This window comes from Ranitomeya variabilis, chromosome 5, assembly GCF_051348905.1.
Source record: "Ranitomeya variabilis isolate aRanVar5 chromosome 5, aRanVar5.hap1, whole genome shotgun sequence".
NCBI classification, from domain to species: domain Eukaryota; kingdom Metazoa; phylum Chordata; class Amphibia; order Anura; family Dendrobatidae; genus Ranitomeya; species Ranitomeya variabilis.
In genome coordinates this window covers 224,144,713-224,157,548 of record NC_135236.1, presented here as the reverse complement: position 1 = coordinate 224,157,548, position 12,836 = coordinate 224,144,713, and the positions used below count along the sequence as shown (strand labels likewise).

Below are 12,836 nucleotides of genomic sequence, written 5' to 3'. Positions count from 1 at the left end.
ATGGGGCAGCGGATGCGCTGGAAAAATGCATCCGCTGCCCCCGTTGTGCGGCGGGGACAACGCTAGCGTCGGGGACCTCGGCCCGACGCACGGCGACGGGCCGAGCCCGACGCTAGTGTGAAAGAAGCCTACACGGCGGTGTGAACATGGCACACTGGGTTTGGGTGCAGAGCAGGCAGATGCAGGGCACGCACCTATACAGCACACAGACATATACCTCACGCCATGGGCTATTTCCTATAAGAAACACATCGCCTGAGAGATTACTATGAAGAACAGGCGGTGTCACTGACGGCTGTGACCGCTCTGCCTCAGAAGGGGTTAACAGGAACAGAGCATTATTTGTCAGGCGCTCTGTGGAAGAGGGCGGGGCCGGGAAGGTGACGTCAGAGGGAGGCAGTGCAGCCTGTTTCCCTCCCCTCGTCGGATAGCGCTGGTCGGGACACCGGGAGCTTCCGCTTTCCCCTGGAGCCTGAAGGGGAGAAGGCGCCAAGAAGCGGAGTGTGGCGGCTGCGGACTGGGTCCATGTGTGATTGCTGACACCCGGGGGTCATGGCTATCCTGAGGCTTGTGTTCCTGCTCTCCTGGGCGGCTAGTTCGGGAGGTGAGATGGGAGGGGGACTACGGGGCCGCTCCACTGTTATTGCAGCCCAGCTATCCCAGGAGGGGGCAGGGAGGGAGGCCGTATACAAATGCACCATGTGCCTTCATGGCCGGTGACAGCCCCCTCCCTGGAGCAATCCTCCCCCACCCAGACATTAGTTTACCAAGTGCAGCTGGGCACATGGCCAGTGTGGCACTGCCTGCCCGTCATTGTGGGTAACCTGGCACTGCCTGCCCGTCATTGTGGGTAACCTGGCACTGCCTGCCCATCATTGTGGTGGGTTATCTGGCACTGCCTGCCCGTCATTGTGGTGGGTAACCTGGCACTGCCTGCCCGTCATTGTGGTGGGTAACCTGGCACTGCCTGCCCGTCATTGTGGTGGGTAACCTGGCACTGCCTGCCCGTCATTGTGGTGGGTAACCTGGCACTGCCTGCCCGTCATTGTGGTGGGTAACCTGGCACTGCCTGCCCGTCATTGTGGTGGGTTACCTGGCACTGCCTGCCCGTCATTGTGGTGGGTTACCTGGCACTGCCTGCCCGTCATTGTGGTGGGTTACCTGGCACTGCCTGCCCGTCATTGTGGTGGGTTACCTGGCACTGCCTGCCCGTCATTGTGGTGGGTAACCTGGCACTGCCTGGCTGTCATTGTGGTGGGTTACCTGGCACTGCCTGCCCGTCATTGTGGTGGGTTACCTGGCACTGCCTGGCCGTCATTGTCGTGGGTAACCTGGCACTGCCTGCCTGTCATTGTGGTGGGTAACCTGGCACTGCCTGCCCGTCATTGTGGTGGGTAACCTGGCACTGCCTGCCCGTCATTGTGGTGGGTAACCTGGCACTGCCTGCCCGTCATTGTGGTGGGTTACCTGGCACTGCCTGCCCGTCATTGTGGTGGGTAACCTGGCACTGCCTGCCCGTCATTGTGGTGGGTTACCTGGCACTGCCTGCCCGTCATTGTGGTGGGTTACCTGGCACTGCCTGCCCGTCATTGTGGTGGGTTACCTGGCACTGCCTGCCCGTCATTGTGGTGGGTTACCTGGCACTGCCTGCCCGTCATTGTGGTGGGTTACCTGGCACTGCCTGCCCGTCATTGTGGTGGGTTACCTGGCACTGCCTGCCCGTCATTGTGGTGGGTTACCTGGCACTGCCTGCCCGTCATTGTGGTGGGTAACCTGGCACTGCCTGCCCGTCATTGTGGTGGGTAACCTGGCACTGCCTGCCCGTCATTGTGGTGGGTAACCTGGCACTGCCTGCCCGTCATTGTGGTGGGTAACCTGGCACTGCCTGCCCGTCATTGTGGTGGGTAACCTGGCACTGCCTGCCCGTCATTGTGGTGGGTAACCTGGCACTGCCTGGCGGGCATTGTGGTGGGTAACCTGGCACTGCCTGGCGGGCATTGTGGTGGGTAACCTGGCACTGCCTGGCGGGCATTGTGGTGGGTAACCTGGCACTGCCTGGCGGGCATTGTGGTGGGTAACCTGGCACTGCCTGGCGGGCATTGTGGTGGGTAACCTGGCACTGCCTGCCCGTCATTGTGGTGGGTAACCTGGCACTGCCTGCCCGTCATTGTGGTGGGTTACCTGGCACTGCCTGCCCGTCATTGTGGTGGGTAACCTGGCACTGCCTGCCCGTCATTGTGGTGGGTTACCTGGCACTGCCTGCCCGTCATTGTGGTGGGTTACCTGGCACTGCCTGCCCGTCATTGTGGTGGGTTACCTGGCACTGCCTGCCCGTCATTGTGGTGGGTTACCTGGCACTGCCTGCCCGTCATTGTGGTGGGTTACCTGGCACTGCCTGCCCGTCATTGTGGTGGGTTACCTGGCACTGCCTGCCCGTCATTGTGGTGGGTTACCTGGCACTGCCTGCCCGTCATTGTGGTGGGTTACCTGGCACTGCCTGCCCGTCATTGTGGTGGGTAACCTGGCACTGCCTGCCCGTCATTGTGGTGGGTAACCTGGCACTGCCTGCCCGTCATTGTGGTGGGTAACCTGGCACTGCCTGCCCGTCATTGTGGTGGGTAACCTGGCACTGCCTGCCCGTCATTGTGGTGGGTAACCTGGCACTGCCTGGCGGGCATTGTGGTGGGTAACCTGGCACTGCCTGGCGGGCATTGTGGTGGGTAACCTGGCACTGCCTGGCGGGCATTGTGGTGGGTAACCTGGCACTGCCTGGCGGGCATTGTGGTGGGTAACCTGGCACTGCCTGGCGGGCATTGTGGTGGGTAGCCTGGCGGTCAGTGTGGTGCCCCAGTCAGGCTGCTGTTTACATCCTTGGCTGCACGACTGTCTATATATGATCGCCCAGTGCCCGCTCCCCTGACCATTGTTCTCCTCTTTGTCATCACTGCGCTGCTGGCACATGGCATTGCCCCCTCATCTGGGCAGGGGGCTCCTGTGAGCTGCTGCTCCCTGTCTTGTTCCTTGCACCTCGCTTGTATTCGGGGTGCCTGTAGGGCTGGATGTTGCCTGCGGAGGGTATGGGCTGGTGATCTACATTGTGGCGTCTGCCTTGGCTTCATGCTCTGTGTCAGGAGAGGACAAGCTGCTCCCGTGTAGCAGAGAATTGCTGCAGACTTCCCAGCACCCACCTCTGTAGGCGGCTGTTGGGGAGAATAAGGAAAGATGGAGGGTGTTAGGTGTTATAAGACCTGGAGACTGTGGATCTGCTGGATTTGTTGTCATTTCTGCCTGATTTTTTCCTTCCTCCCCTTTCTCACTAGTCAGAAGCGAGTGGCGTAACCCTTTGTATTCCCTTCTGCATCCATTATTGGTACGTAGATGGTCATGTGTGTCATCACAGAAGGATGGCTGAATGCTGTCGGCCACGTCGTGTAGAAATGAATGGAGATAAATACTGCTGTGATCTGCTGTGGCCTGATCTGTCATTTTGTAGACTTTGTGCTGGGTTCTTGGGGTTAACGTGCCCGCTTTCGGATAAGTCTCATCCTGTAGCCTCCTCTCTGCAGTCCTCCACATTGTGCTGGTGTAATGATGTCACATTTTGGGATTATATGGGAGATGGTCAATTACTTCACGACCTGCGAGGGATTGTCCTAATTTCCTTTGTATACTACTGTCGTGCAGTGTGTGGCCTCACAACGGGACCACCCATAGGAGACTTGCTTTGTTTCGGGGCTCGGTGACACACCTTTACTCTTGTCAGAAGCGGCGGATGCTTCCTGTTCTTTATCTGATTGTTGTTTTTTTTTTCTAGTAAGTAGTTTTACTTCTAGGAAGTGACTCCCTCCAATGTAATCTCCATTAGCGGAAGAAGCCTGGACAGAAGCATAAATTGAATTATTGAGGAGAACTGTCCGTTACCATTTTCAGCACAATCGAGCTCTCGGATATTCTTCATGGTTGGAGTAGTCCTTCACCTCGGATTTGCAGGCACAGACTTTCCAGGGGAAATTTGATCACATTGTTGCGAATAGTGTCGCTTTGCTTTGAAGTTCGGAGGCTTGTTGTGTATAGGCGTCCTGAGACTCTTAATAATGATCGATAGGGATTTGTAGCCATTCGAAGAAATATTCTACTGCTGCGATCTTGTTTCCATAGGCTGTTTATTTTGGGGCCCTAAACTTGGATATACAACAAGTGGATCATTATTGAATTACCTGTCAGCAATGTTAACGTGCCTTATTTTTTAATAAATGCAGCCTTCGTTGGTATTCTGTACCCATTGCACTGCTATTTGGTGGTCCGTCATGTCTGGTGGTCCCTGCTTGGTGTGGACTTTGTTTTTCATCACATGAATTGTGGGAGAGCAGCGTCATGTTGTTGTGGTGCACATTCATTCCACAGAGAAGAAAATTACTATACTCATGAAAAAATAAGTCAAAATGTGCCTTTTTTTTTTTAAAGCCAAGTTGCTTTTTAAAGTACAGTACATATAGAATGTGGTGCTAGTTTTAACAGGTGGATAACCCCTTTAAGTTCCCATGGTGAGTTTTGATTCTGTGTCTTTGTTGTCACCCGCAGCATCTTAAAGTTCCAGCAAAGTGGATAGGACTTTCTCATACTGTCTTTTTGTTGTTCTTATGCTGTGTAAACTGACCTGAGGTGCATGTTTGAGTTGTGCAACATGTCAGTTTCTCTTGCTAGTACTATGACGTTTTGAGTGTAAATTTTGACCATAGCATTGAATTACATACATAGGGATAATCTGCAGGTAATTTTTTTTTCTTTCTATTTTTGCATCGTGGAAACACTGTAAGAACGAAGATTATCCACACATTACTGTCAATAAAGTTTTGCCAAATTCCAGGAAATAAAACAAAAAAACCCAAAACAAGTAACCTAGTTTATTTGGTGCCGAAAGTCTGCATCATGAGAAACTCATCAAATACTTACGGTGTGAACTGTCTAGAAATGAGCTGTCTGATACCAAATATTTTTTTCATATACCAACTGATACCGCGCTTGGGAAAAAAGAGAGAAAGAAAGAGGCTGCCCCTACCTGTAAGAATACAGCCAAACCATGAATATATGCAGCAATAGATGATATTATTAAAGATGACCCACTGAACTTTATGATAAGTCAAATGAACAATTACCTATACTACCTGCCTGCTTGCTAACTCAAAAAAGTACAATGCCCACCGGTATATATGTGTGTGTATATATATATATATATATATATATATATATTTCCACAGGAATAGCCTAAAATATCCGTTGTTGGTAAATTAAACACCTATATGTACTGGAATGACTTTGAGAGACAATAGCTCTTACCATGTGGGAGTGTAGTCGGTGGACGATGACTGTTGTGCTGGACTCTCACCCCTGTTCGTGATGGATGTCGGAAGTAGTGTGCGGTGTCTCACTGCTGCACGCTGCAGATGTGTGGGTAGGGTGACCTACGGGTGGCACCTAGAGAATGGGTGCACGGCTGCTCGTGCCGCCTGGACGGGTGCGAGGTGTGATTGTTCAGTGCAGGGCCAGGGAACGTCCCGGCCGGAGGCGCCCCTGGTTGCACCGAGAGAAAAAAATGGCCGCCGCTGACAAGCAGCGTGTGACGTCACTGACCTACGGAGCCTCGCTAGGACCAAAAAAGCTGACCGACGCGTTTCGAAGGGAAAACACCCTTCTTCATCAGGGTTACCAAATATTTTTTTTCATACATGTAAGAGTATAGTCACACTGAGGTTTTTTTTTTTCTGTTTTTGAGCGAATTAATTTCAAAATCCTTCTTATGATCTCTTCCCATTCATTTCTTTGGGTAATTCACTATTCTGTTCACATGACAATTTTTATTTTCTTTCAACCGAAGGTATAGAAAAATGGCTAGTGTGAAAAAAGAAAGTGCACTTGACTTCCTTTTAAAGAGGATCCTGACGGAAACCTCTCAAACTAGCCAGTGTCCAATCAAGACTCCAAAGAATGCTTCGGAAAAAAAGTCTCTTTCCAAACTTTTCATAACCACTTCAGGAAACTCTTCAATAAAAACTCTCCAAAATACTAGTCTCTGGAGGCGTTTTCTGCATGAAAATCCTGTGGGTTTTTGAACCTCTTAAAGAGAAGCTGTCCCCAGGTTTGTCCCATATGATGTAAGGCCAGTACCTTCAGCCCCGATATACAGCATTTTAATATGTTGTGTGTATATAATATGTATGTGTATATATGTGTGTGTGTGTATATATGTGTGTGTGTATATATATATATATATATATATGTGTATGTATATATGTATATATGTGTATGTATATATGTGTATGTATATATGTATATATGTGTATGTATATATGTATATATGTGTATGTATATATGTGTATGTATATATGTGTATGTATATATGTATATATGTGTATGTATATATGTATATATGTGTATGTATATATGTATATATGTGTATGTATATATGTATGTATGTATGTGTGTGTGTGTATATATATATATATATATATATATATATATATATTCTCTGCAAGACAAGAAAAGGACCTTTTTAGTACACTCCCCTATGGGGCAGTCGGGTCCTATGGTCGTCACTGTCTAGGTCCGGCGCCTCCTCTCTTCTTGCCACGCCGTCCTCCTTCTTGCTTCGTGTGGATGTCGCGTCCTACGCCATCCACACAGTGTCCCCGACATTGCGCTCATGTACAGGCGTACTTCTCTCTCCCAGTATTTTTTTTTTTCTTCCTTTTTTTACAACCTGAAAACAAGTCCAGCATGTGAAACATTATCTTCCATTCTAATAAAAGACCCTCTGCTTCCGTTGAAGTAACTAATGCAATGGATCACTTCCGTTTGTATGTTCCTAGAACAAAACAGGCAAATGGAAGGTCTGAGTGGACTTGGGAACTGAGCCCAGGTTTGATTCTTTGCCGTTACCTGTAATTGGTGCTTACAGTCCACAGCGTGAAAACGTTAGCAGCCAGTGTGGTTGCCATAGGGTGTGGTGAGTATGAGCCTGATAGTGTGTACATGGTGGCTAATACTCCTTCATTTACCAGCCATGGCCTTCCCTACATGCGACTGAGCATTCCTGTAAACTTACCTGCATCCAGACTGCAGCAAACTTGAAAGGTGTTCAGTAGTAACAAACTTCAAAGCATGCCCTGGCACTTTGTACATAATAAGCCGAGCCCAAAGTAGCAGGATGAAAGCGAAAGGATAAAAAGTAGAAGTGATTGTAAATCTGATGAAGTGATGTAGAAACAGAAACTTGGCGTGTAGAGGATAGCTGCGGCACCTGATGGCACGGCGCGCTTTTCTTATCTTCACTAGTAGTGGCAGATCTATTTTAGTTTGGTGAGAAATGATTTTATTGTGATTTTAGTGAAATAAGTCTTTCTGTAGAAATGTGGCAGACGAGAGGGCATTCAGACTTGCTCTTCCTCTGACTGGGCGTTGATCTGCAGTACTCTGCAGCGGAATGTAAATGGTTAACGGAGTTGCGCGGTTTATCTCGACAATTTTTCACATCCAGCTGCTTTCGGTGATTGTTGGAGTTGTCGAGGGTCAGACCCCCACTGATCTGATATTAATGCCCTGTCCTAAGCATAGATTATTGATATAGTAGTGAAACGCTCCTGTAAAACTAGTGACATGATCTTCCCTACAGAAGGAAAACGCCCTTCTGCAGAAGTGTACTTAAGGCCACATTCAGTATTTGGTCAGTATTTTACATCAGTATCGGTAAGCCAAAACCAGGAGTGGAACTATCAGAGGAAAAGTAGAATAGAAACGCGTGGCCAATTCTGTATTTATCACCCACTCCTGGTTTTGGTGATACTGATGTAAAATACTGAACGTGTGAACGTGGCCTTAGGGTTCATTCTTGCCGCTTGCTAGTAACCTGAGTGTCTAACTGGTCTGTAGGAGCCAGAACTTAGGGCTTGTTCACACTTTGCAGATTTTGCTGCGGATTTTTCCGCAGTGGATTTGGAAAAACCGCAGTGCAAAACCGCTGCGGTTTTCACTGCGGATTTTCCTGCGGTTTCTTCTGCGGATTCCTCTGCGGATTTTCAACAGCATTTTCCTATTGGTGCTAGTTGAAAACCGCTGCGGAATCCGCAGAAAGAAGTGACATGTTCCTTCTTTTTTTCCGCAGCAATTCCGCGCGGTTTTTAAAGGGATTTTCCGCAATGTGGGCACAGCGGTTTTGGTTTTCCATAGGGTAACATTGTACTGTACCCTGCATGGAAAACTGCTGCGGATCCGCAGCGGCAAATCCGCTGCGGATCCGCAGCAAAAACCGCAAAGTGTGAACATAGCCTTAATGGTTGGTAGGGATCAAGTAATTATTTCTCACTGCGAAATGCAAATAAATTTATATAATTTATACAATGTGATTTTCTGGATTTTATTTTTGATGATCTATCTCTCAATGTTAAAATTAACCTACCCTTAAAATTATAGACTGTTCATGTCCTTTGTCAGTGGGCAAACTTACAAAATCAGCAAGGTATCAAATACTTATTTCCTTCACTGTATAGAATTTTAGATCAACTTCTCAACTCATTAGTGGCCACAACACCACCTTCTCTGTGAAAATGAGTAGCTACCCTAAAGTAGGGTCTGCTTAAGACCACTGTATGAGGTGTCCATGGTCCTAGAAGAGGCTTTCTTGTCTCTACTTCCCATCCTGTGTTCCTCTAGTTATAGGTCAGTACAAGAAAGTCATGGCACACTTGGAATGAATCAGTCGCAATGTGTTTTTACTACATTTATTGCCACAGGGATCGTTATATAGTATATAGCACGAAGACCACCAAACATTAAAGACCAGAGATGTCCTTTCCATACTGGTTGTGGGTTTTGTTTGGCCAAATAATTTTCTGTAAATGTATATTAATGAATAATGTCCATAGAAATGCAATTGTCAGTGGGTCATTGAGCTATACTATAGATGGTAATACCTTCTAGAATGAGCAAATTTATTTCTTTTCACGTGGAGGTTTCTTGAGAGCCGTAGGAGTTGGATCACATTTATAGCCTAGCTGTAGAGGGCAATAAACGAAATCTTAATGATGCATTGTCTGCTGCCTTTGTTTGGGTCCTGTTTCTCCCGAGGAGCCATAAAGGAAGGTGCTTGCATTTAGTGCCTCCTCTAGCCAGCCGTCACATGTTTAAGGTAGAATTTCTCAAGCTATTGCTAGTGTACTGTGATTCTCTATATGCAGGAAATGTTTTGTTTTTTTTTTTGCTTTTCTTTACCGTATAAAGTGAATACTTACAAAATATGGAAAAATCATTGGTGCTCCACGGAGAGCAGACATTCTTATCCCCTCCTACTTGTTCTGTAAAATAGCTTCTGACTCATTTTGTATTCTGTTAATTGCATCTTCCAGCCGGGAGGTTATTTATCCTGAGTAGTTACCGTATGTTGTGTTTTTTTTTTTTTTTTTTTTTAAATGATGACTCTCAACGTTTGGTGTGTTGATAGTACGGTAGGTGTTATTTATTTTATTTAAAAAAAAAAAAAAAAAAAAAAAAAAAAAATCTGGCAAAACTGCCTGTGTCATTGTAGTGATACGGGTATTTTCATGGATGAAGCTCCTATTGATTGCTTGTGCACACAGTCTTTTAATCTTGTTCAAAGTTGCCAAGTTTTTTCAGGTGACTCTGGTTCAGGAAAGTCAGATTTTTATTTTTTTACTTTATGCAATTTTTAATGCGTCAGTGTTTTTGGGCTTCCTACAGACCTTTTTTATTTAGATCGTGATGTCTTCCAAGCAGAAACATTGTAAAGAATGGTTGTCACCTCTTTTAACCGCTTTATGTCTTTGGAAACTTGGTGACCAAAAGCCGTTCATATGTAACATCTTTTGAGCGTTTTTAGTGCTCTTTTTCAGGGGGGGGGGGGGGGGGGTTAGGGTATGTTCAGGATTGCATCAGGATTTGGTCAGGATTTTACATCAGTATTTGTAAGCCAAAACCAGGAGTGGGTGATAAATGCAGAAGTGGTGCATATGTTTCTATTATACTTTTCCTCTAATTGTTCCACTCCTGGTTTTGGCTTAGGCTAGGTTCACATTGCGTTAGGGCAATCCGTTTAGCGCTAGCGCAATGTTTATTTAGGGGCCGCGTTAGGGGTCGCGTTAACGTCCCCGCTCTCGCAGATCCCCAAACGGATCCGGGGAACGGACCTCGGGCACGCCGTGGACGCTGCAAGCAGCGTTCGAGGCGCGCCACAGAAGAACGGCACATCGCTAGCGCGAGCCGAAAAAGGCACGCGCTAGCGATGCGCTACAGGGAAACTTCACATTGCTGTCAATGGGTGCGCTAACGGACCCATTGCACGGCATTTTCGCCGTGCTAACGCTGACCGTTAGCGTGCACACATTAACGCAATGTGAACCTAGCCTTACAAATACTGATGAAAAATCTTGACCAAATCCTGATGCAATCCTGAACGTGGACACATACCCTTAGAGTGGACCCTCCTTAAAAAGATGTCATGTACACATATAAACTTGAAAACGATATGCATATCTTTATATTTTTATTTTTCAATTATTTCCTTTTTTGTTTTTATCTTTGAGGATTATACATCAACATGGAAAAATTTATAATAAATTGAGCCAATTTTGTTGCTGAAATTCTGTTGATTTACTACACAAGTTTGTCCACAGCAGAATTTGACATGCTGCAAACTTGACATGGCTGTGCCGTCAAATTCTAGTACTCTAGACACTGATTACCCATGTTGATCCTTGTTGACATACTGACTATCTTGTGTGAATCTTTTAAAGGGACTTAGAAAAATTATATATATATATATATGTGATCAATTGTTAAGGGGTACTTCCGTCTGTCTGTCCTCAACTTCCGTCACGGATATTCATTCGCTGATTGGTCTCGCCAGCTGCCTGTCATGGCTGCTGTGACCAATCAGTGATGGGCACAGTCCGATTAGTCCCTCCCTACTCCCCTGCAGTCAGTGCCGGGCGGCCACTCCATACTCCCCGCAGTCACGGCTCACACAGGGTTAATGCCAGCAGTAACGGACCGCGTTATGCCGCGGGTAACTCACTCCGTTACCGCCGCTATTAACCCTGTGTGACCAAGTTTTTACTATTGACGCAGCCTATGCAGCGTCAATAGTAAAAGGATCTAATGTTAAAAATAATTAAAAAAAAAAAAAAAGGAAAAAATCATATACTCACCTTCCGCCGCCTTTCCCGTTACTCACCACCCTCCGGTGACCGCTCTGTGCAAGCCACAGGTTCCGGTAGCAAGGATCGTATGGCAGAAGGACCTGCCATGACATCACGGTCATGTGACCGCGACGTCACGGTCATGTGACCGCGACGTCATCACACCCTGGGATCGGAAGCTGACGCCTGTACCGCGCACAGGCGACAGAACTACAAGTATGGTGAGTATGTTAGAACTACAATGGGCCCTCGGATCGGAAGGTGAGTATGTTTATTTTTTAACCTGTGACATACGTGGCTGGTCAATATACTACGTGGCTCTGTGCTGTATACTACGTGGCTCTGTGCTGTATACTACGTGGCTCTGCTGTATACTACGTGGCTCTGTGCTGTATACTACGTGGCTCTGTGCTGTATACTACGTGGCTCTGTGCTGTATACTACGTGGCTCTGTGCTGTATACTACGTGGCTCTGTGCTGTATACTACGTGGCTCTGTGCTGTATACTACGTGGCTCTGTGCTGTATACTACGTGGCTCTGTGCTGTATACTACGTGGCTCTGTGCTGTATACTACGTGGCTCTGTGCTGTATACTACGTGGCTCTGTGCTGTATACTACGTGGCTCTGTGCTGTATACTACGTGGCTCTGTGCTGTATACTACGTGGCTCTGTGCTGTATACTACGTGGCTCTGTGCTGTATACTACGTGGCTCTGTGCTGTATACTACGTGGCTCTGTGCTGTATACTACGTGGCTCTGTGCTGTATACTTTTTGGCTCTGTGCTGTATACTTTTTGGCTCTGTGCTGTATACTTTTTGGCTCTGTGCTGTATACTTTTTGGCTCTGTGCTGTATACTACGTGGCTCTGTGCTGTATACTACGTGGCTCTGTGCTGTATACTACGTGGCTCTGTGCTGTATACTACGTGGCTCTGTGCTGTATACTACGTGGCTCTGTGCTGTATACTACGTGGCTCTGTGCTGTATACTACGTGGGCATGCATATTCTAGAATACCCGATGCGTTAGAATGGGGCCACCATCTAGTCCATATTATATCTTTATTGGTGCAGATTTTAGCTGAACGATGGTGCCAGTTGTAGGACCCCACCCCCCCACATTTTCATATTGGTAATCACCTAATAATAAGTCATCAATTGTTCATTCCCAAGCAATCCGTTTAACATTTTTGTAGTCACCCATTTTTAAACCAGCATCCGATATATGGCTGTACGACAGTCGTGTTTTGTACGGAGCTAGAACACATTCGACAGAAGAAAGATTGTGGCTTGTTTTGTCGGGCTCCTAGAACAGTGGATTCTGAGATGGAGCCTCTATGGCCGTACAATAGTGAGGCTTCATGTAAAGTTCCCCTCCATGTGCATGAGTCCTTGGTGTAGCACAAATGCCATTGGATGAAATGGCCAGCTACCCGATCAGTCTTATTTCTCCCTCAGGGTATGTGCACAGTACACGTAACAGGTTCTGTTGGACTCCAGTTTCTTCCAGAGGAGAATAGCTCTGAACATATGCAGTCTCATGGAGCTTGTTAACTTTTTTTTTTTTCTTCTATTTTCGTATGGACTGATCGAACATGCCAAGTTTTTCAAGCAGAAGATACTTCAGGA

The 12,836-nt window shown here is 47.0% G+C and overlaps 1 protein-coding gene across 1 annotated transcript in view; it reads left to right on the top strand.

The window, feature by feature from the left end:
* Positions 1-268: 268 nt before the first annotated feature.
* Positions 269-12,836, top strand: part of ADAM10 (ADAM metallopeptidase domain 10) — a 232,388-nt gene continuing 219,820 nt past the window's right edge. Inside the window, exon 1 of the mRNA XM_077263832.1 lies at positions 269-604. Within this exon, the coding sequence (XP_077119947.1) occupies positions 553-604 (52 nt within the window). The 5' untranslated portion in view covers positions 269-552. The remainder of the gene's footprint in view (positions 605-12,836) is intronic.